Source organism: Mercenaria mercenaria, unplaced genomic scaffold (genome assembly GCF_021730395.1).
Source record: "Mercenaria mercenaria strain notata unplaced genomic scaffold, MADL_Memer_1 contig_3408, whole genome shotgun sequence".
NCBI lineage: Eukaryota > Metazoa > Mollusca > Bivalvia > Venerida > Veneridae > Mercenaria > Mercenaria mercenaria.
Genome location: NW_026461542.1, coordinates 50,191 through 74,165, shown reverse-complemented (window position 1 = coordinate 74,165; position 23,975 = coordinate 50,191). Strand labels below are relative to the sequence as shown.

Below are 23,975 nucleotides of genomic sequence, written 5' to 3'. Positions count from 1 at the left end.
GTTCAGAAAGACGTTTATGTCGGTTAGTGTTCTGTTTAATATTTCAGCTTGAACATTTCGGCCTGAGTGGTTCCAATTCCCCCGCTTTAAAAGCGTTGGATATTATTTAATCACCCCTTGGATATAGTGCCTGCTTTTCAATTTTGTCTTTTGGCAGTTTCTATTAGGGCTAGAGGACGTGGAAGGTAGCTTGAACTTCCACTACCGTCCATGAACAGGCTCAATCAAACCGAGCCTGCAACATTTTCGTTTATTTCATGTTTGACGTCCCGTGGTTTTCCACTTTTTTATTTTATGTTGTGTAACCCTTTGTATAATGAAAGTCCAAAACTTTCAGTAACTTCAGCACTGAATTATGCAAATATTTCTTCTTGGTCTGTCAAAGCAGGAAAAAACAACAGCCAAGTGCAAACGTCAAACAAGTTATTTCCTGACTCGTTCTGGCAAAAGCAGTAACTTAAGATATCTAAAAATAATGAAAATTCAATATTTTCAAAGTGAAATTACTTCTGCTTGGACGACGAAGACAGATTTACCCTCATAACATGAGAACACCGATAGTATAATTTTTCAATTAGTGCGTTCGTTGCCCTGGAAAAGTTAAAATTGTGAGATAACATGTTTAAATATATTATAGATATGTACTTATGAAGGACTAATGCTCACCTGGTGTTGGTCTAGTACTGTCAACCAAGATATCTGCGAGTACTGATTCAGTACAAAGGTTTGCACCATTACAGGATATAAGCTTGAAACAGTAATAACTTCCATCATGAAAGTCCAAGTCAGTCAAAGTGTAATCTCTTACTATACCCTCTACCTGTAAAACGATGGCAAACATGTTGTTAGACTGAACAAAGGTTGCATAGAAAGCATCAACAGTCTAATGTTTAACCATATCATGGATGCTTTAGTTATATTAAAATGTGTCTCAAATCTATAAGAAGGTCGTTTGTAAGCATAGACCTTAACAGATTAAATAATAGCAGATTCGATTCGATTCGATTGTTTGTGTCGATGAGAATAAATGAAATAAATAACATCCCTTACACACGCCCGCTAACACCAGCTTAAGCGGAAGTCTGTTATATACTATATAGAATTTGAATGGTACTGGCGACTGTATGTAATATTAGTAAAATGGCTCTAGCTCTACATTTGTAATTTCGTTGCTTCATTATTTAGAGAGGCCATAACGGTTTTGGTATTTCAAAGAATTGTGTGTTTTGTCCATTCACAGTAATATTTCAAACAAGACAGAATACAATTATGTGGTCTAACACTGTATTGTATTAACAATAAATTAAAGTCGATAAGAAACATACCGTTATAGATGTAAGATTAAAGTCACCTCCGATATGAGATGAAATAGACAAATGTTGACTTTCAATAAAAGACTCGCTATCTTCTACGTCCCAAAAGAGTTTCATAGTTGTTCGAAGCACTGATGTCCGATTTTTAATTGTTCCAATCGGTGACATTGATAACTGGGTGGTAAACGTCGGAGAAGAATCATCAACAATGAAACCATTCGATGACGCTTCAGTAAATGTCCCTATTACACAAAAACAAAAGGTCTAGTTATAAGGAAACGCATACAGTTACTTTGATTCACACACTTTTAAGACAAAAGACAAAAGTTTTTAGAATATACAGATGCCATAATGAATCCAAATTTCAATGCGTTATTTCTTTCATTTATGTTGGTATATTTTTCGCTTTTAGTAATGCAGTGAGTATTCCAACATATCATCTGTCATGGCGTAAAATCTATTCGGATGAACCTCTTTACCTGCTTTGTTATAAGCTCGAACTGAGCAATAGATACGCATTCCTTTCGGCAAATATGCATATTCGTAGTGAAGATTATAAATAAAAGCTTCCTCATGTCTGTGAACATTTGTAGCTGGCAGTATATCGTCACCACCTTTTGTTGTTCCTACTCTCCATACGTAGTGGGAAATATCTGATTGGGAATCTGTGAAAGCTTCCCATTTACATCCAAGATAGTCCCTGTTGTAACAAAAATACAGTTAAACATGCCTTAATGACCACCTATACTTAGCAACCATTTGCCACCAGCAGCCAGTCAGCCATCTTCTAAAATGTACATTTAAGTCTAATTTTGTCTTGTCTTAAACAACCACATGTTTAAAGACGTCCGGTTGGGCCATTTGCCTAGCTTACTGATTTACACAGGTTTGTCTGAACCATGATGTTAATACGCCTCCGACACAGAAATCATGGCAGATATATAATTTATTTGGGAGTCACTACTATCAGTGTATAGAAATAAAATGGTTACCATAGAAAATCGTTTTACACTCATAAATATGACTGATGTCTTTTTAATTATATCAATCTATGCTTTTCATTAGAACTACCATTTGTTCATGCGCAATTGATCTGCGTTCAAGAACAGTTTAAACAGTCTACAAACAACACACATTTAACTGAATATAAAGTACATATATATATATTTATAATAATCTTTAATTTGAAATAATCTTTAATTTGAAAATGTATTGCGTTTAATCAACATATTAAGTAACCTCTGAAAATGCACAAACGGGGAATAAACAAGAAAATACTCCACATACCTAGATGCCTGATATTGAACATCAGTATCAAATGGTCCGTCAATAACTATTCCTTTTACTGGAGGGGTTGAATCAACAACAAATCCATCAGATGACACTGACGAACATAGATTAGCTGTGTTACATGCTGTTACAGTCACAAAATAATGGAGTCCTTCTGACAGCTGAAGATATGTAAATTTGATATCTGAAAAGATAGAAAACAGCCTGACGCAATGAGTTTTTATACTCTTAGTGGAGTGAAACTACAATTATAGAAGTAATCCGTATACATGTAACATTTACTTGTACATGAAAATACAAATTCTTTGATTTTAAGCGACAACAATATCCACATTGGGAATATGGAATAAGATAATGATATCAGTATTATAACCCACCTGATATCATCCCCACAGGTTGCTTTACCAGGACATCTTCACAATTCTTACACGATCCAATATTCACAAAATATTCTACTATAGCGCTGTGAGGGTCATGGAAACCTTTCCAGTGGGCTTGTAATGTGGATCGGTTATCGACATAGTCTATATCAACACAGGAACCATCACTCCCTGGAGGGCCGTCGTACACTTTACCAGGTACGGGCGGCGTTGCTTCCACAGTAATAGCCCAAGACGATGTTGCTGTATAAAGTCCAGCTGCGTTATACGCCTTCGATATAGAATAATAATTAGCTTTATATGTCTTTGTGTAAAGTTATTTTACTGGCGAAACAAATATTATACTAGCACTTTTTTGTTGGATATGACAAGACGGTTATTACGTTTCATTTCTTTTTTTACTTGATTCGCAAAAGTATGAAGCCATAGAAATGATGAAATACACAGCTAAAAATTCACCTATTTGCCATTTTCATTTAATAAAAAAGAAATATATAACCTTCACAGTGACGAAATACGCATGTCCCTCTTTCAAAGACAAAGGTTTGTTTTCTGGTGTTTGTGCACATTCTTCCTCTATATTATCAAACATGAATATGTCATCGTAGCCAGCATGTGTTCCTAATGCCCAACTAAAATGCGATATCCCGCTCTCTAAATCACTGAATACACCAGTCCAGCTGAATACGACAAATATATGTAAAATTATCAGCGCATTTATACTGTATACAGTATAAAGTATATTGCAAAATATTATACACTGAAACGCCTTGAAAACGCACACTTTTGGGGGTTCCACCAAAATTTACTGAGCATATTTGAGATAAAATGTTTGATAACTATGGCAAGCCGATTGTCCAATAATTACGTGAACCCCGGTTCACGGTCGAAAAACTAGGATTAACGATCGATAAACTAGGTTTTTCGAACGTAAAACTAGGTTTTCCAAATACTAACCTATATTTTCGAGTGAAAACATCAGATACCGGGCGTAAACCATAGTTTACGCTCGTGAACCCAGGTTTACGTTCGATAAACTAGGTTTCTCGATTGAACCATGAATTTCGGTCGTTATCCTATGTTTACGACCGTAAACTTGGCTTTACGAACGTGAACTTGGGTTTACGAGCGTGAACTATGGTTTACGACGTTATCCTATGTTTTCGCTCGAAAAAAATAGGTTAGTATTTGAAAAACCTGGTTTTACGTTTGAAAAACCTGGTTTATCGAACGTAAACCTAAGTTCACGCTCGTAAACCTAAGTTCACGCTCGTAAACCCAAGTTCACATTCGTAAACATAGGTTCACGCTCGAAAATATAGGTTAAGGTCCGTAAACTATGGTTCACGGTCGTAAACATAAGTTCACGTCCGTAAACATAGGTTCATGGCCGTAAACCCATGTTCACGCCCGAAATTCATTGTTGATTCTATAATCCTAATATATCGACCGTAAACCATGGTTTACGTTTGATAAACTAGGTTTCTCGATTGAACTATGAGTTTCGGTCGTTATCCTATGTTTACGATCGTTATCCTATGTTAACGCTCGTAAACCCCGGTTCACGCTCGTAAACCATACTTTACGAACGTGAACCTATGTTTACGACCGTGAACTGTCGTTTACAATCGTGAACCTACATTTACGAGCGTGAACTATGGTTCACGGCGTTATCCTATGTTTTCGCTCGAAAATATAGGTTAGTATTCGAAAAACCTAGTTTATCGATCGTTAATCCTAGTTTTTCGACCGTGAACTAGGGTTCACGTAATTATTGGACAATTGGCTTGCCATAGATAACAAGATTATCATAGATCTATTACGCACAATTTGCAATGTTTGACTTTGAAATCATTCGTGAAAATGAAGTGGACGATTTTTCGATCTGCGATGAATTTTTTATGATATGTGATGTAAAAATGATGGACATCGTTTCTCTAACAATATCCTGACTGGAATATAAAGTTTCCATTAACGAGGACAGATTGATGAGTTTTTTTTCAGATTCAGATAATACTCGTAGCAATTTTACATCATTATGTCGAAGATCTGCATCACAAGGCATCATCAACTAGAAAAAAATGTTATTTTGGTGTTAAATTCTGGTGATCTGCTCCGCATATCATGTGGAAAACCATCAGAAAACGAATTTTGTCCCATTTTTAATATTCGTTTTTGCCGTTTCTTTCTTCTTACGAATAAAAAATAATTGATTATTTTATGTAATTTTACGCAAGTGAGTGCCTAATATACTTTATAGTACTAGGTCCTCAAACTCAGTAAAACCTACGCTTCTAACTGCAATCACTGAAATATCTTTAAGTTGTTTCAAGCGTTTCAGTGTACTATCTAAAATGTTGCACAGTAAAGAATTAGAACAACGAATTATTTGATAATCTGATGGCTTTCAACATAAAGCAAGAAAAAGAAAATTATCACATTATTTTATATCAATTGATTTTCTGGGAATTAGAAATTGTATATATACGAACATATACATTTTTAAGATTGTCCGTTCTAAGGTAGTTCTGCACGTTTAATAAACCGGAAGTGATGGCGTAACCTCATTTGTCCGGAAAACGTAGAATAAAGCCTGGATTCGGCGTACGGAAATGAGAATCATTTTATGAATTAATGACAATTTGTGAGTTAATTCATTAAAATTGCATTGTTACTATATTTCTAAAGTCAAAATGTGATATTAAAACATATGATATGTGAAATAATTTTAAAAAATGTCTTGACAGTTCCTGTGATATGCAGGCTCCATAACCTCAGATCCCCTTTCTAAATTTCAGTTTGTTTTGTTCTGTCCATTGTTTTCTCGTTTAGGGCAAACCCATTACTTTATCTGGGGACCAAACGCCGCTTTTCATGGAATTACACGCCAAAACCCTTGTATCATTGAAGGTTCCATGTTCACCGCCGTTTGAACACATCTGCTGATGTCTCTAAATTGCATTTTTGTACTTTTAGCATGTGTAAATGTTGAGTTCGGCTCAACCCGGGGCTAGAGGGCGTAGACGGTAGCATGCATTTCCACTACCGTCCATGAACAGGCTCAATCAAACCGAGCCTGCAACATTTTCGTTTATGTCGTGTTGAGCGACCTGTGAAGTTTCTACTTTTTCTAATTTATTTTCACAGCAGCGTTGTTTGTGCCAGGTGGCGGCCGTAAAATGTATCCCCGTACATTCAATCAGGGCTGTTATATTTCGATCTTCTCAGTTTGTTCAGCACGACTTTTATGTCGTGTTATTAGTACTGTTTAGTTTCTCGGCATGAATATTTCAGGCCTGGGTGGTTCCAATACTCCCGCTTTCATAGCCTGGGGTATTGTATAATCACCCCCTGGGTATGGAGCCTGTTTTTTTAATTTTGTCTTTTGACAGTTCTTGTGATATGCAGGCTCCATAACCTCAGATCCCCTTTCTAAATTCCAGTTTGTTTAGTTCTGCCCATTGTTTTCTAGTTTAGGGCAAACCCATTACTTTATCTGGGGACCAAACGCCGTTTTTCATGGAATTACACGCCAAAACCCGTGTATCATTGAAGGTTCCATGTTAACCGCCGTTTGAATACATCTGCGGATGTCTCTAAATTGCTTTTTTTGTACTTTTAGCATATGTAAATGTTGAGTTCGGCTCAACCTGGGGCTAGAGGGTGTGGACGGTAGCATGCATTTCCTCTACCGTCCATGAACAGGCTCAATCAAACCGAGCCTGCAACATTTTTGTTTTTGTCGTGTTGAGCGACATGTGAAGTTTCTACTTTTTATAATTAAAATTAGTGTGAAATATTTGGTTCACTTTAATCAAGGTCAAATATTTCAAAAATAAGCACAAGGATCTTTAAATTTTATTTCACCACGTTATAGCTCATATGTTTCTTTACAACTGTGTGAAGTTTCATTACATTCTACATTGTAGAAATATTTTTATTTGCGAAAATGTTTTGAAAGTTATGATTTTCCCATGGACTCCCATTGTAAAAAATGCACGAGGTCCACATTTTTCAAATCAGTCTAGCAGATATTCAAGTACACGACCCTGTTCTTTTTATTTGCTGAATTTTCTAGGTATATTCTGAAGTTTTGAAAAATCGGAATTTAATCAAATTCTACGTTGTAAATAATCGATAGAAATGTGCAGAACTACCTTAATACAGATCTTTGTCATCATCTTGCAAATATCCCAATACTATTTCAAAATACTATAACTGATATGTTTTTATCACCTAGTTATGTTCTGCTAATTTACCTTTTTATTAATTAATAAAATGCATTTTGATTAATATGTTTGTACATACCAAGCCTCCACAAATTCTGTGTTAGAAATATGCCTAGAAGGAATAGTGATAGAAGCAGCTTCTGTCAGTTGTGGTGGTGTTGTATCAATTTTGATTCCCTCTGATTTCGAACTTGAAAACTGGCCAGTAAAATCGTACGCTTTTATGAAAGTATATGAAACAAACCAATCATTAGGTTCAATGAATTTTTTGTTGACTTACGGTACCAAAAACAATTGGCGTGTACATCACAAAAATGTATGGTAACTAATAACAAAATTACAATTTATATATTTTATTTTTCAAGCAAAAGTACCCCATTTTTTTTCAAAAAAAAAATCTTTAAGAAAACTTTGTGTTTGTAATTTAGATTTTGTTCGTGAATCATGCTGTTAGGGTTCTTCTTGGTTGCTTTTTGGGATGAGGGTTATAGCCAAAGCAACATAATTATAAGTCATATAGCGACTGTCGTCCATGGTAGGCATGAACCACAGGTGCTTACTCCGACATCACTTCAGGCAAGAACCAAAACTCTTCCTCAAACCTGCTGAATGACTTCTTTATATTAAGACATTTATATCCAATCCGATGTTTCAAACCAACAGAAATACGAGCAATATATTATTCATAAATTACTAAAAAAAAAGTCACAAATCAAAACCTATAAAATGATCTTACTTTTCTATTGAAAAATTAATATCAGAAATACTTACCGGTTACAGTTGCAAAATATGTGTGCCCGTTTTGTAATTTAAGGTTGTGGAACGTTTTGTGGTTTGTGAGTCCCACATTTGTGAAAGGTTGAACATCTACACCACCTGCACTAGTTCCTGCAAATTACACTATTTACATGAAAGCAACACATCTTAATATAAAAAACAAATGCCTCATAGTTTTAATTCGTATTATCAAAATACGTGTACCGTTGTGTATCATTGTTTAGGAACTGATTCGCCTGTTGCTATAAATCTGACAATGTTGCATTCCTACTCAAATCCTGCAAATGCTTGACTAGATATATTTTTGTACATTTGTGCCTGAATCGATGAAATTTATATTACAAAAAAAAGCCCTTTGTGATGGGTATATGTAATGTCCTTGTTACCTAAAGCTACCTCGTAGTGTGTAATTCCGCTTGCATGTGCAGCAAAACCTTCTTCTTCTACATCAACAAAGGAATTCCAGTTCACTGATAACTCCGATGTTGACGTCTGCAATATCAAAAGATTAAAAGGAAAAAGCATAGCCAACTTTTATCGTCGTATGATTACTACAGTACCAGAAGCATTCGCAGCTGGGACTTTGGAATATTATAAAGAAATATACATTCCGTTTTAACAGAAGTTAGTTATTTACCGCAATAACTCACATTACAATGACGCCAAAATTAATGGTATTACAGCATCAAAAAGCAAAGTATATATCTTAGAAAATTACACCCTAACACAAATGTATATCAATTCATTGTTGCAAGAACTATTTACCTGAAATAGATATTGTTTCTCATGTCCTATCCAAACGTCTGCAGCTACTGGCGGTGTAATGTCAACAGTTACACCATTACTACACTGCTTAATTTCTTCCAGTTCCTGTTCCCAAAACTCGTGTTGAAGATATGTTATATTTGCATGTACACAAACGATGTAACGATTGCCATGTTTTAGTTCACCTGGCTCAAACTTCACGTTTATGAATTCATGGACTAAAATGAAACGGATTCGCAATATTAAGGATACTGACATGTTTTGACATGTTTTGTTTTTATTTCATATAAAATCACCATACCTACCTCTATCAAATGCCAAATAAAAAAAATAAAAGTTCAAGTATAAAACCTTTATTCGAAGAATTTCCAGGATAAACAGTAAATATTTGACATGTGTTTACAATAACATCCTTCTGAAAAGAACAGTCAGGCTATAGATTTAGTCACGGTATTTCTGGACCATCAGCTTAGCATTTTCCTGAATCTCAATAATTATAATGTGGCCATCGTAGTCTCTAGAGGAAGGTTAATGGGAGTTATATTGCATTAATGTAACTGAAATTATGTGGTTGATTTTCACAAGTTTAATATAACCGATTTTGACTGGCTGTCTTTGTGGAGAGGCCTAATTATTTCTATATATGTATTAGTAATGTTCAAACTGTCGACCTATTAGTATATTGAATGGAAGAATGAAGTAGTCTGATTCGTTGGCAGAAACATAAAGGAAGTTAATGATTTGATGCATAAAATGTTATTAAAATAGTACCATGGTATAGTTCAATTTACTCCTTCATTTTGGCAATATGCTACACATCATAATTTGTCTTCAGAATTGTGAAGAAAATATATCACGTTAATGCAGTTCACCCCTACGCTCCTTAGAGTGTCCTTAAACATTTCGTACCGAAACAAGTGAAGCCATCAAAGTAATATAGAAACAAATATTAATATATATTTTCAATTATGTATTACAGTGACTAACATTAAGAAATCGGCCATATCGGTCGAATTTTCCACTATTCAACTAACGACCTGTTCTGTGTTTAAGTATAGTTTATATAGCCTTAAATGTAATGAAGCTATTTATAACTATTAAGTTAGTAATTAGTTTGTATTATGTGACAAACCTGTTTCACCGCACTTAATGGCATCAGGGTGTTCACAAGGGATTCTCAAATCAAGCTTATTGGATCGATCGTAAAATATTGTTGGGTCGTCTTCTTTGAATAGTAACACCGCCCACGTGTAATGCGCGTGCCTGTGAACCAAGCGTGAAACATTATTCAGATAAATAATTTTTGTATATTCACTATTTTTATCAATACATGAGAAAAAATAAGACATACCTTCTTCTTGGGATCATTAGCAAACAGATGACACGATATAAATGTTCGTAAGAAGGCAACTTAATAAGGCATTTGCAATATAGATTTTTTATCATTTAAAGTATATTAACAAGAACATATGATGTAAATTCTCACATAGGCTATTTTAAATTAGTAAACACCTTTTAGAATAGGACGTTAATCAGTTCTTGAAGAGAAGGTCTGGGGTACTAAAATATATACTTCACCTCAAAGTTGGCCAAACCGCGGATATAATGTTGTTATATGGTGTGTAATCCTTATCCGACTCTTTCCAATCATCGTTTTGTTCAAGGAATATTTCATTTCCAACATGGGCATTCTCTGTAAATTTAGTTGCATGTTTTGAAAATGATAGAATGATATATATAAATATTTTGATTTATTTATCACTATATCATAATAAGTGAATATTGTTGAAAGTTACAACACCGGATATAAAAACTATCTTATGTTAGTATTCCATTTACCTGATGACATAGGCTCTCCAACAGCGTCAATGACAACACTAGGTCTAACCTGCTGAAGATCTTGACAGTTTCTGATTTCAGAAGACAACGTGGACGACAAGCCAGCTTTGGTATACCCTCGCAATGCTAGTATCCAGCATTTGTTAAATCCAATGTCCTCATTTAGGTCTACTACAAAATGCAGCTAAAAATTCAGAAAAATAGTCAACACCGTCATATATGCCTTTTAAAGGACGAGATTACATAAGTGTTTGCTGTGTAACTTAAGAAGAAGTTTTATATTCTATTTCTTTTTTTTTTTTTTTTTTTTTTTGGTATACAAACGCACAAAATTTCATCCATGTATTGCTGTCAATCTAAAATTTACAAAAATATTTTCACAACAATCTTGATAATTTGTACTAGTATATAATCGAAAGGAAGAAGGAAAACAATATTCATTAGATAATGATAAATGCATCTTGGATACTTGACAATGGTAAATGCATTATACATATATGGCATTCTCAGTTATGCATATGTGAATCTTTATATTACGTAGTGAATTTACCAGCGTGTCAGTCAAAGATTCTGTAGGCGATATCCGCTGCCATTTTGTTAACAGACGACCTAACTTTGATTCATCGGCAAATGCCCATTCATAATGATCCATGACTGTAAGGGACTGAGACAAGTCTTCAATATCCGAATCCTTAAACGGTTCCAAAGACACTTGTATCTGTTAAAATGTATAAGAACATATGACTTGCAAAACAATGTTAACTCTGAAACTGTCAATTATTAAAACATAACAGTTCCCTGTTGTAAATTCAATTCTTGTTTATTCTAATATTCAGGTATATGTTGCCCGTCAAGATTGTTTTAGTGATTAAATATAAGAGATGTGTAGAAAACATTATCATTTTTCAAATGGTTGAATGTTCAATTACCAATGTTTTATTGTCTGGGTAAGTCACTGACATGTTCCCAGTTAATGGAGGATTTGGCACAATAGTAACACCATCGCTGTGCACAGGTTTGAAGCAGAACTGTTCTGCACAGAATTTTAATGAAATCCTATATGTCCTTCCAGGAGACAACGTCAAACCACCTTTCTCAATATAAGATGATGTTGTTCTCAAATGTTGATAATCAATACGCATCTTCCAAATATCTGAAGAGATATTTCGAAATTTGGTTAAAGTGAATTCTGCACAACTTAAACCACATACAATTATGATATTTTCAAATTATTTGAAATAATCATACAATTATTGCATTTGAACAGAATTAATTAACGAAGTAACGCATAAATATATTGTTTTCATATCAATATTTTCTAAATAATATCCATTACTTTTAAAACATATTAAAATTGATCATAGCGTATCCTGTAATATTTATTTATCTATATTGTTGGATTTAACGTCGCACAGACAGACTCATTGTGCATATGGCCACATTCCAGTTTTGGTGGTAGCGGAAGACCCCGGGTGCCCCTCCGTGCATTATTATATAACGAGCGGGCACCTAGGTAGAATCACCGACCTTCCGTAAGCCAGCTGGATGCCTTCCACGTATGAAGAATCAACGCCCCGAGTAAGGTTCAAACACGCATCGATGACGGGCAGGCGATTGTATCTTGAAACTAGAAGAGCTTTTGAGAAAAACGGATGTCTCCCACAACTGCCTAACCGTCTGAATAGTAAGTTTGTTTTTGTATAATGTTTATGACCTATTGGTATCTATATGTTGGAGTTACCGGTCTACAATGCTATGTCGGTAGTGATAACTGGTCTACAATGCTGCACCGATCTACAATGCTGTATGGGCGGTAGCGGAGTGGTGTAACCGGTCAACAATGCTGCGCCGGTAATTGTTGGTAATTATGTTCAAGGGCCATAATTCCGAAATGTCTTGGCCGATTTTGCAAGTTATCGAAGCCGTCCGAGGTCTAATTGTCGAACACATTGTGTTAAAATTTGGTGAAGATCGAATCAGAAATGATTGACTTAGAGTGCGGACAAGCTTTGTGGCAGACAGACACACAGACAGAAAGGAGTTAACAATATGTCTCCCACAACACTGTGTGATGGGAGACATAATAATGTCTGATGTAATAAAGCTTGTACATTTTAAACGTGTAGCATAATTCCGAACAAGACGTAAAGTGAAGTAATACCAAGTATATCACACAATTTACCAGCTATTGGGGCTCGTTCCTCCATTGCCCAGTATGTATCTCTAAGGTAATTTCTCTTTTTCTTTGGAATGTTCCAATGGCCTTGAAGAATATTTGTGGAAGACTGAAAATCCTTATCTGGTTTACAAGGCACACGTGTGTCCTGTTTAAAAGTATTTATTAGTAGAAAATTAAATCATATAACATAAGCCCTTTTCTTAATAGCAGTTGAAAGACCTGGGTAGTTCTACACGTTCAAAACATATTTTTCTACAAGGGAGCATTTAATTAAACATATGCATTTAAAACTATACTGAACTATATTCATTGGTTCACCAGTAAAATTCGGCAAACGAAAAAAGATGGTGTCGTTTTGTTTATTTCATTTTGTTTGATCAAGTAGAAAGAAAGGGCTACAAGTTAGATTTTAATACGACAGTATAAATTTAAGATACTATTTTGATAACATGTATGTTTTGATGAAATTTCTCATAGACGTTTTATTTTAACTGTAATAGAATATTGCCGGTTGCATAGTCAAATAAAATAAAAAGGAGGGCAATGATAGACCTTTATCGCTCACCTAAGTTTAATTCCTTGCTTGAACAAATTTCTTGCTAAAGCTTCAAAAATAGGTAAGAAGGTCTTGGTGAAGATTTTTCAAGGTAAGTACTGAAATTTGTCAAAAAGTTATACAATAATAATATCTGTCATGTGTTTACGAATCGGATAGAAATATTCGTCCCGAGGGCATCTGCGGATTGAGGCTTGCCGAATTACCGCCCATGCGCAGGAGGCCGAGGGACGGATATTTCTATCCGATTCGTAAACACATGACTGATATTTTTCTTGCATATCGTATACACGTTAGCATTTTATTCTTGTAGATTATTTTTCTTGTATATCGTATTTTGCAAATAACAGATAGAAATACTTTCTTTATACCACTCTTTCTTACGGTAGAGCGCGGGAAATTAACGTCCGTAAGTAGAAGTGACGTCATGATGTTTTGCGTCAAGCATCATAACAAAGTTCCACTTTAGTTTCATCATTTGTAGCGTAACGTTATGTTCTTACGGTAAACTAACGTATTTTGAATAAAAAAATATACTACATGGAACGGAGAAAAACTTTCAAGGTATCTGCTTTTTTCGTATTTTTGCATAAACAGTATATTATCAGTGCATGAACCACTAGTTGTCATTAACAGCACGAGAGTCATCTGGCATGGGGGTGCCAGATGGGTTTTGCCGGCATGGGTAAAATCATCGGAAACGCCAGTCCGGTGTGCAAGAAATCCCTTTGCTGTAGCTTCAAAAACTAGAAAATATGTCAGTAGGTCAGGGCTAAGATCATTAAAGATGAGTATTGAAATCTTTAGTAAAAGTTACTGACGTTGTCCAAATTTCTATGCTGTTATGATCGGTTTACATACTGTACATGTCATCCAAATTTCAAGACTGTACCTTTAAAAAAAGAAAGTAGGTCAGTAGGTCAATGTCACAGTCCTGTGACCCCCTAATTACTTGGGGTCATCAGGTAATATAATTAAACAATGTAGGAAAGATGGTCAGATAATTGTTTAAGTATTTTTCCTATATAACTCATATACAAGTGACCGCCGGGGAGGGGCCTCTTTTCAACCCAGGGGCTGAATTTGAACAATTTTGTAAGAGAACTACTAGGCAGTGCTACACACCAAATATCAAAAGCTTAAGACTTGAACTTTTAGACAAGAAGATTTTTCTTTCTATGCAAGTCTTTGTAAAACTTGAGACCCCTGGGTGGGGCTTCTTTTCACCTCAGAATCATAATTTAAATAATCTTGTTAAAGGACTACTAGTAAATGCTACATGCCAAATATCAAAAGCCTAGGCCTTGGAGTTTTAGAAGAAAATATTTTTTAAAGTCTTTTTCCTATATAAGTCTATGTAAAATTGGTATCCCCGGGGTGAGGCCTCTTTACATCCCCGGGGACATAATTTGAACAGTCTTATTAGAAGACCACAAGGCAATGCTACATACCAAATATGACAGGCCTAGGTCTTGTAGTTTCAGACTAGATATTTTTAAAGTGTTTTTTTTTTCTATATAAGTCTATGTAAAACTTGGGAACCCCGGTGTGGGGCCTCTTTTCACCCCAGGATTTTAATTTGAACAATTTCGGTACAGGACCATAAGGCAATGCTCGATACCAAATACCAAAGGCCTAAGTGTTGTGATTTCAGACAAGAAGAGTGTAAAGTTGTTTTTCTATATAAGTTTATATAAAAGGCGGGATTCTTTTCACCCCAGGGTAACAATTTGAACAATCTTGGTAGAGGACCTTAAGGCAATGCTATATACCAAATATCAAAGGCCTATGTCTTGTGGTTTAAGACAAGAGGATTTTTAAAGATTTGTTTTCCTATACAGGTCCATGTAAACCCTGAGACCCCAAAGGGCGATACCTCTTTTCACTCACCCTAGAGGCATAATTCCAACAATCTTGATATAGGACCACTAGATGATGTCACATACCAAATATTAAAGCCCTATGCCCTGTGGTTTTTGACTTGAATATTTTCAGAATGTTTTTTTGCTATATAAGTCAATATAAAGAATGTGACCACCGGGGCGGGTTCATATTTGACCCTAGGGGAATAATTTGAACAATCTTGGTAGAGGGCCACTAGATGATGTTACATACAAAATATCAAGCCCTAGGCCCAGTGTTTTTGGACAAGAAGGTTTTAAAAGTGTTTCCCTATATAAATCTACGTAAACTATGTAACACCCCTAGGGGGATAATTTGAACAAACCTGATAAAGGACCATCAGATGATACCACATACCAAATATCAAATCCCTAGTTACCTTGGTTTTGGACAAGTAGATTTTTAGAAATGTTCCTTTCGGTTGCCATGGTAACCAGAGTTCAGTATGGAATTCATTTTTTTGACTAATTTTCAACGAGGAACATGCAAGGAAATTCCTGTGAAGCTTTATGAAAATTGGACTGGTGGTTTAGACTGGGAGGTGTTTACGGACGACGACGGACGCCGGACAATCACTGACCAGAAAACTCACCCTTGAGCACTTTGTGCCCAGGTTAGCTAAAAAGGTTCCTGAGATTATTTTTCTAGATAAATAATTGCCCATGATGTAAGAGATCTTTAAATTTCAACCTGATTTTAAGACAACATCTGGATTTTTTTTACATGTGAACATGGAAAATATTACAAATTTTCCTTTTAGAACGATATTTATATTTTCGATGTTAAAAATTCAATCATGGGTTGCTAAAAATTAGAACAATAGTTTTTCCGAGTCCAGTGTTTATTCTATTATGTTGATATGCGGAAGCTTACTTAGTACTAAACGTGTAGAACTACCCTATATGTTAAGCCTATTTAACATTAGCTTCAAAAATTAATTTAACATAAGACTTTATTTTTTTTCTTAAAATGAAACCATCAAAATTTACTGAAGGATTCAGAAATACATATATAACGATTCTGATATAGGTTTATGAGCTTGTTAAATCTGTATTTATTGTAACAATTTCAATATATTTATAACATGACAAAAATCATGCACAGATCAGAGGCCGAGTTCGAACCCTTCTCAGATACCACAAAGTAAGACCTCTGTCATTACAGCAGTGGTGCTTATACTTTTAATCATATTACATAAACGTTGTGGTTAATACCATTATGACCTTTGTTTTGAAATGCAAATCTGCGGGCAGCAATATATTTGTTTTCTTTTAAGTTTGACTTGGTTAAGCAGGTGAATATTTAAAAGTGTCCTACCTCGAAATGATGTGACGTAGTAAGATTTAGATCTGAAATTCATATAGCATATTCATTTGATTATTTGAAATTCGTTTCACCTAGCATAGACTTGTTAGCATTGACAATTATATTCATGTTTCATTTCTTAAAATCATTAAAAGTTAAGCTTGTATTTTATCTGAAAACCTCATTTTGCAATAAATCATTAAGATAAATAATTATTTGAAAAAAAAATTGAAAGTTCGAACGTACCGTCGTTGTTTGAATCGTTACATTGCGGTCCATCTAACACTTGTATTCCTTGAATTTCATCACCGTCGATAACCACGGTGACACCATCAGAAACTGCTGTAATGTTTCCCGCCTCTGTATTGGCTATCACAGCATGGTAATATGTCTAATGGCATATAATTTTATTTGATACAATAAAGCGAACGACTAAACATTGCATACAAGCAAAAACATCTGATGTATCTTATAATTTCATGATGTGCCATTTGCATTAAAACATATTTATGATATAATGACAATCAAACCGAGTCTGCATTTTTCACTATTTGCCTTGTTCTCGGTGCTTCCGAGGGATCTACTTTCCAGAATTTATTATACAGTAAACTGACATTATACTTGTACATGAAACAGGTTATTACCTCATATGGTTTGAGACTGAGACCAGTAAAGACATGTCTGCCTATATCATCACTTCGCTCGCAAGTCATGTATTCAGCACTTGAAGCGTTAGAAATGCACACCGTAATGATGATATCTTCGTGCGGATGCTCAAAGCCTGACCATCTTGTTGTTAACTTTGATGTACTTATCTGGAAGTCTATGTCATATATGTCTACAAACTGAAATGAGATATTGTATTTGTAATGCGCATGGCCGTACCCCTTAATTCATCGATTCGTATAGTGGTACGTATATGTCATTCCCCATTATGCTTCTTTTAAGGATTTGTATTTATATTGATGACTCATAGTTTTGAGACATCATGTATGTCTATATGCTATTTATATTCTATGGTTTTCTACAAGAAGGTTCCATCACAAATATTGAGCGTAAGCATGATAAAGAAGGGATCCGTGCAAGAAGGAACCTATCTCCATTTTTGGTCAAAATGGAGATAGGGCACCTGTGGCATGAAAGAGAACATCCCGCACCTGATTAACTTCCATCGGCAGCGTATTCTTCTATTTAAGAGTAGAAAAATGGTATTCCACGTATGCAACATTGGGTCTAACTCCAAAATGAGTTGACATCATGGATTTCAGGGCTTTGATGGCTGTTTCGAATAATAGAAAGAACACAAGTCTAATGTAAAAAGCCTATATCATTAATTCTAAAAGTCATCAGGTGTGTGAAATCGATATAATTATTTCATTGATATATTTAGGCAAAAATGATACGCAAATCATTGTTTAAATGCAACAAAGGTCCTAACTCCATGGACTTAGAACCCTTGTTGCATAACTCCATGGACTTAGAAACCTTGTTGCATAAATATAATCGACAAAAACAAGATATTTTGATATGAATATGATATAAATAGCGCAAAATACAGGAAACTTTGTAATATGACTATTCGAACAGCAAACAGTCTATGAGGGGCGTTCAATATTTATAGGTTATCAGCTTTGTATCGTAAAAAATATGCACGAGTTCTCCGCTGAAGAACGAGTGCATACTTCCCGATGCAAAGATAATAACCTTTTTATTACATACACATCTACACGTATAAATATAATGTAAATATCATAAATTTGTTTAATAGCCTGAATAGGTTTGACAATACTGAACTAAATAGAAAAAATAGTAAAACAACAAATACTGAATTACGTCACGCACCCGATATGAAATTCAGGCGTCAGTGTATGGACAAATATTGACGTTTCCGGTACCAGTGTAACTTAACGGGGAATAGAAACAAATATGTAATAAGTAGTATTACTCCGTATGTAGTTCCGTAACCGCTGGTTATTTTTTGATGCGGGTTTTGGCACATTATAGAGCAATTTATTGGAAACACAATGCGATATAAATTTTAAAAATCGTCAGGTTTAAAGTAAAAATATAATCATTTAAGTGAGGTGTACTCAGGTATACTGGACCATAATGATAATTTAGGTTTGTCCTGGGCATCCAGAGTCTCAGAAAAATAGGATAACTTGTAAAATCACAAAATTCTATCATTTTTTCTACGAGGTACAGCAATTTGTAATGAGTTTTCGTTTGTTTTAAATTATTTATTGCATTTTTAATTTTACAACACAACTAAAAAAACATCTAAACTCTAGGTTGATTCAAACCGGAATGGGTATTGAAAGCGATTTATCAAATTTGTAAGAACTTATTTCGCAATCGAGAATTAAGATGCTAGTATCAACTTAAAATACAAGACTTTTTTAAACGATAATTATCGCGCCTGACAAAATTGCAGAGGCTTATTGTGCTCACCTTATCATTTTTCGAGTAAAAATATACACACGCAATTTAAAACTGTTATAAACTTTTTTTATTTTAGTTTTCAAATGTTTTTGTGAAGATTATGATTTGTTTTATCCGTTTAAACTGAAAATTGAACTATAGTTCTAGTTGTTGAATATTAGAATCAAGGAATTGCATATTACAATCTCAATATTTTGGACATAAAATTGTCCAGTATACCCGAGTACACCTCTCCCAAATGATTACATTTTTACTTTGAATCTACCGATTTTCATAATTTATATAGCATAGCCTTGTGTTACCAATAAATTGCTTTATACTGTACCGAAACCCGCATCTAAAAATAGCCAGCGGTTACGGAACTACATAAGGAGTAACATTACATATTGAACGCCCCTCGTATAGCTGCAACTATTTTGGGAAATGTCACATTTCACCGAAATTTCATAAAAATGCGTTTTCCCAACATTTTTACTAAATAGAGATAGGTACCCTTTTGCACGGACCCCTTCGATTTTAATGTCTAGTTTATTCTGTTGTTGTTTTATTTCAGAGACTTCTTTTTATTCTTGGTGATAAACGAACGGGCTGGAATCGTCCATGATGTTTTAATTAAAAAGCTGTCTGAGGACAAATGGGACCTTGTATCTCATGGATTTTAATAAACATTGTGGAAAGAGAGGGTTTAAATATTTGAATATGCTACATTCAATTTGAATTCTTTTTGGGAATCTGGAATAAGTACTGATTGAATTAAAATTTGATCAGAACAGGATTTAGGCTATTCTTTAAAATTAGTGTTGGACTTTACAGCTAGTTCATATTTTTAAGGTATTCGACTTGTTACTTTTCAAAATAAACTTTATCGTTGTAAATAATTGCTGGTTTGTTTCTTTTGGTATCTTTAATATCTTAAGTAACAATCATTTTTTACCTTTAGACGTTACAGTCGTACATGTTCTGTTTAGTTCTATTTACATTAAATGTGAAATTCTAATGAAAAAAAAGTAGAAGACAGTTTGCATCTAGGTTTGTATGCACCTGTTCTGATGTACCGCCAACGTCTTGAACAACTCCTTTTGAAGCAAGTTCAACATTGTGTCTATATTGATTGGAGGATCCTGTCACAAAATTCCCCGCTGTGTCTCGAACTTGAATCGTCACAAAATAATACTGTTCTCCATGCAGATGCCAAGGAAGGAAATTTGTTGAAAATGCCGTGCATGTCGGAGGTATTAGTGAATTACAACTTCCACCAATGGAGAGTCTATTAAATGGTAGGATATCCTGAGCATTTCTGTTGGAACCTGGAAAAAAGGTTTACACAACTGAAACCGCACTTCTGTGCTTTTTAGCGCGTTGAAACTTAAAGCACGCCTGTTAAACAACAGAGCTACTTTTTCTATAAAATAGAAAAATTCAGTTAGATTAAAATTAATGTAATAAATAAAATTATTTTGTGAAAAGCAAGGGTACCTTTATTCTTTTAAGACACCAACTTTAGTGGCATTGGCTCTGAAACGTGTTTACACTACGTATTACACTTGTAAAATCAAATCTGAATATAAAGATGCTATATTACTTTTCGTTGAGGACACAGTCAGTTTGTTTGAACGTACCGGTATATTAAATGTACTTTGTACAAATCAGAGTCGCTGTGACTTCATCGTTGTACGAACACGTTCAAGTGCACTTGTGAATATAAAACTTGAAGTTTTAAACAGTCATGCTGATTTACTAGCTAGGTAAAATGTACAGGACAACTTTACGCTGAATCAAACCATCATGCATTTCGTGTGTTTATAATGTACGCATTTAGTTATAACTGACGAAATGACTAAAGTGATGGAATTCTAAATTTAAGAACTTTCTGTATTACAGGAATACTAATTTTCCTTTCTATCTATTAATCCTTTATCTAAACCAATCAGACGCGCTTTACTGAAATCATTTAGCTAGCATGAAATTTCGCGCAAACGGCAATAAACCAGACAAAAAAATGAAAACTAATGTGTGCCGCCTGTAAAAAAAGCGGTTCTTATATGACCTTGTTAAAAAGCAATATGACAGTGCAACTGATAACTGGTGACCTAGTTTTTGACACCAGATAACCCATTTTCGAACCTGACCTTGATTTTATCAAGTTTATCATGCTGGCCAAATTTTATGAAGATCAATTAAACAGCCTCTAAGGCATACAGACGACAGACAGCGACAGACGACGGACGCCGGACATCGAGCCATCACAATCACTCACCTGAGCAAAAGTTAACTGAATGTACAACTATTCAAAACTGAAGCCTTTTGAAAAATCTTTATCAAAATAATGCTTGGCAAATTCATACATATACTACTCAAAATTTGATAAGGGCAATTTTTGTAACCTGAATCTAGAGCAGTAATTGTTAAGATCTTGAAAGACAGGAAACCACATAGAAGTAGCATCACAAACAAAGAAAGAACAGCCTTGGAAAATCTTGGGAAAGATGATTCCGTGGTCATTCTTCCGGCTGATAAAGGGAGAACTACTGCAGTCCTCAATCGCACAGATTATATGTCAAAAATGGAGAAATGGAGAAACTTGTGTCAGATAAAGATATGTATGAGGTGCTCTAGGGTGACCCTACGAAAACTGTTAAGAACAAACTGATCAATAAACTGAAAGACCTAAAGAAAAATGATGACATGTCGGACAACTTATATCGTAGACTTTACCTTACATCTCAAGCTATATGGCCTGCCAAAGATACACACAAAAAGATGCTTCACTCCGTCCCCTTGTTTTAAGTATCGGTAGTGTCATGTACCTTGTAGCCAATTTCTTAGCCACCGTCATTAGCAGGGAAAAAAGAGCATCATATCGTGAACAGTGTAGATTTTGTGCAGAAACTTAAAGGGCTCGTGGAAACGAAATTAGTGTCTTACGACGTGTCCGCATTGTTCACAAGTATACTAGTGAAAAAAGCAATGGAAGTCATCCGGGGCAGACTTGAACAAGACTCTGATTTAAATTCAAGAACTAAATTGTCAGTAGGAGCCATGTGTGACTTGTCTCAACAGTACATACTTTGTTTACAATGACCAATACTACCAGCAAAAACAGGGGGCAGCAATGGGGTCACCTGTGTCCCCCATAGTGACCAGTCTTTACATGGAGCACTTCGAGAAAGAGGCTCTGGACACAGCCAGGAACCCGCCTTCGCTATGGTTCAGGTACGTTGATGACACAATGACGAAACTACACGAGTACGACGTCGATGAATTCTCGCAACACTTGAACCAAATAGACGAACACATCAACATCACATCTGAGAGCGAGGAAGACGGAAAAATACCATTCGTAGACACATGCATACACTTAGAGGACGATGGATCCACCAGAGCAACTGTCTACCGCACACCAACGCATACGGATCAATATTTGAACTTTAATTCAAACCACCATCTTGAACACAAGCGATCCGTAGTCAGAGCAATTCTCCATCGTGCCGACAAACTAGTGACAAATGAACAAGACGAAAAGGAAGAGGTTGAACATATTCAAACAGTCTTGAGAGCTAATGGGTATCCAGAGTGGATGTTCTCAATTCATAAGAAAACCAAGCATCAAAAAGACACTGACAAAAATAAAGGCAAATAAAAAGCACCTAACATCGGCATGCCTTACATACGTGGTACCTCGGAGACCTTACATAGAAGCTTTAAAAAACATGGAGTCAACATCGCCCGTACAATTCTATCAGATCCCAACTGACCAAAGTAAAAGACAAAACTGACAAAATTAAAAAACAAAATGTGGCATTATATCACGCCTGGTAAGCTACAGAGCTACCTCTTTGAGAGGTATACGGCAAACTTCTCTGTTGCAACTTCCGAGGTAGTGTACGTCGCGATAAAAGAACATAAACAAAGGTGAGTGTCATCATATTTTTTGCATTTTTACAAGCAGTATATCGAATATCAAAAATCGGGGAATGGTAGGCGATGTAGATATGATTTAACTTTACAGAGAACTTTAAGTTTGCTAGTTCATTCTTAATTTGTGGTCGTGGTGATGTTTACCAACAAGCTGATTTAGCAGTAAATTTGGCCATTTCGTCATGAAAGCACTTTCATTGTCAAATATTTACATTTTAACTAATATCGAGAAGCAAACCGAGTAGGCGTGAGATAGCTGTAAAATATACAATGCATTTGGAAATAAAATATATACCAAAAATGGTCCGGGAGTAAAATTATTCACTTTTTATTGTGAGAGATAGCTCTGTCGTGAAGGAGATAGTCATGTCGCTAAGGAAATAGCTCTGTGTTGCATGAGCAGAACTCTGTGTTCATAATTTATACGTTTTAATATTTACTTTGGTTTGTCCTCAGTTGAAATAATGTAAGGTTACTGTTCCATCTGATATACATATGTATGAATTTTCAGTGTATTGTTTTTATAAAGGTTTTTCAGGAGGTTATAATTGTAAATTTTGAATAGTTGTATATTCTATTAACCCTTTTGCTCAGGTGAGTTATTGTGATCGCTCGATGCCCGTCGTCAGTCGTCTGTCTGTCTCTCTGTCAGCATTTATCTTGTGTATGCAATAGAGTCTGTATTTTTCAGTTGATCTTCATGAAATTTAGTCAAAATGGTTGTCTTGTTTAAATCTAGTTCAGGTAAGAACATGTATTATCCGGGGCCAAAAACTAGGTCACTAGGTCAAATTAAAGAAATACCTTCTCTGTGCAATAGGAACTGCATTTTACACTCTATCTTTATGAAATTTGATCAGGATGTTTGTCTGGATACAATCTAGAATAAATTTGAATATGGGTTAACTGGAATAAAAACTAGGTCACCTGGTTAAATCAAAGGAAAGCTTTGAATATGTGATAGAGGCTGAAGTTTTTCAATTGATTTTCATGAAATTGTCAGAATGATTGCGTTGATGAAATCGTCAACTTTTAATACGGGTTATCTCGGATAAAAAACTACGCAACTAAGCAAAATAA

General features: G+C 35.0%; 1 protein-coding gene across 1 annotated transcript in view; it reads right to left on the bottom strand.

Moving 5' to 3' along the window:
• Positions 1–666: 666 nt before the first annotated feature.
• The window catches only part of LOC123523221 (uncharacterized), a gene marked incomplete at its 3' end in the record, with an annotated part of 68,694 nt that continues 45,385 nt past the window's right edge, over positions 667–23,975 (bottom strand). The window contains exons 20-39 of the mRNA XM_053534140.1: positions 20,019–20,284; positions 17,180–17,380; positions 16,782–16,926; positions 16,548–16,579; positions 12,776–12,917; positions 11,523–11,746; positions 11,144–11,311; positions 10,594–10,777; positions 10,333–10,447; positions 9,887–10,017; positions 8,755–8,972; positions 8,376–8,481; positions 7,984–8,100; positions 7,292–7,430; positions 3,483–3,663; positions 2,981–3,254; positions 2,601–2,787; positions 1,793–2,013; positions 1,326–1,555; positions 667–820 (exon numbers count right to left, since the gene is read on the bottom strand). Coding sequence (XP_053390115.1) covers positions 667–820; positions 1,326–1,555; positions 1,793–2,013; positions 2,601–2,787; positions 2,981–3,254; positions 3,483–3,663; positions 7,292–7,430; positions 7,984–8,100; positions 8,376–8,481; positions 8,755–8,972; positions 9,887–10,017; positions 10,333–10,447; positions 10,594–10,777; positions 11,144–11,311; positions 11,523–11,746; positions 12,776–12,917; positions 16,548–16,579; positions 16,782–16,926; positions 17,180–17,380; positions 20,019–20,284 — 3,435 coding nt within the window. The remainder of the gene's footprint in view (positions 821–1,325; positions 1,556–1,792; positions 2,014–2,600; positions 2,788–2,980; positions 3,255–3,482; positions 3,664–7,291; positions 7,431–7,983; positions 8,101–8,375; positions 8,482–8,754; positions 8,973–9,886; positions 10,018–10,332; positions 10,448–10,593; positions 10,778–11,143; positions 11,312–11,522; positions 11,747–12,775; positions 12,918–16,547; positions 16,580–16,781; positions 16,927–17,179; positions 17,381–20,018; positions 20,285–23,975) is intronic.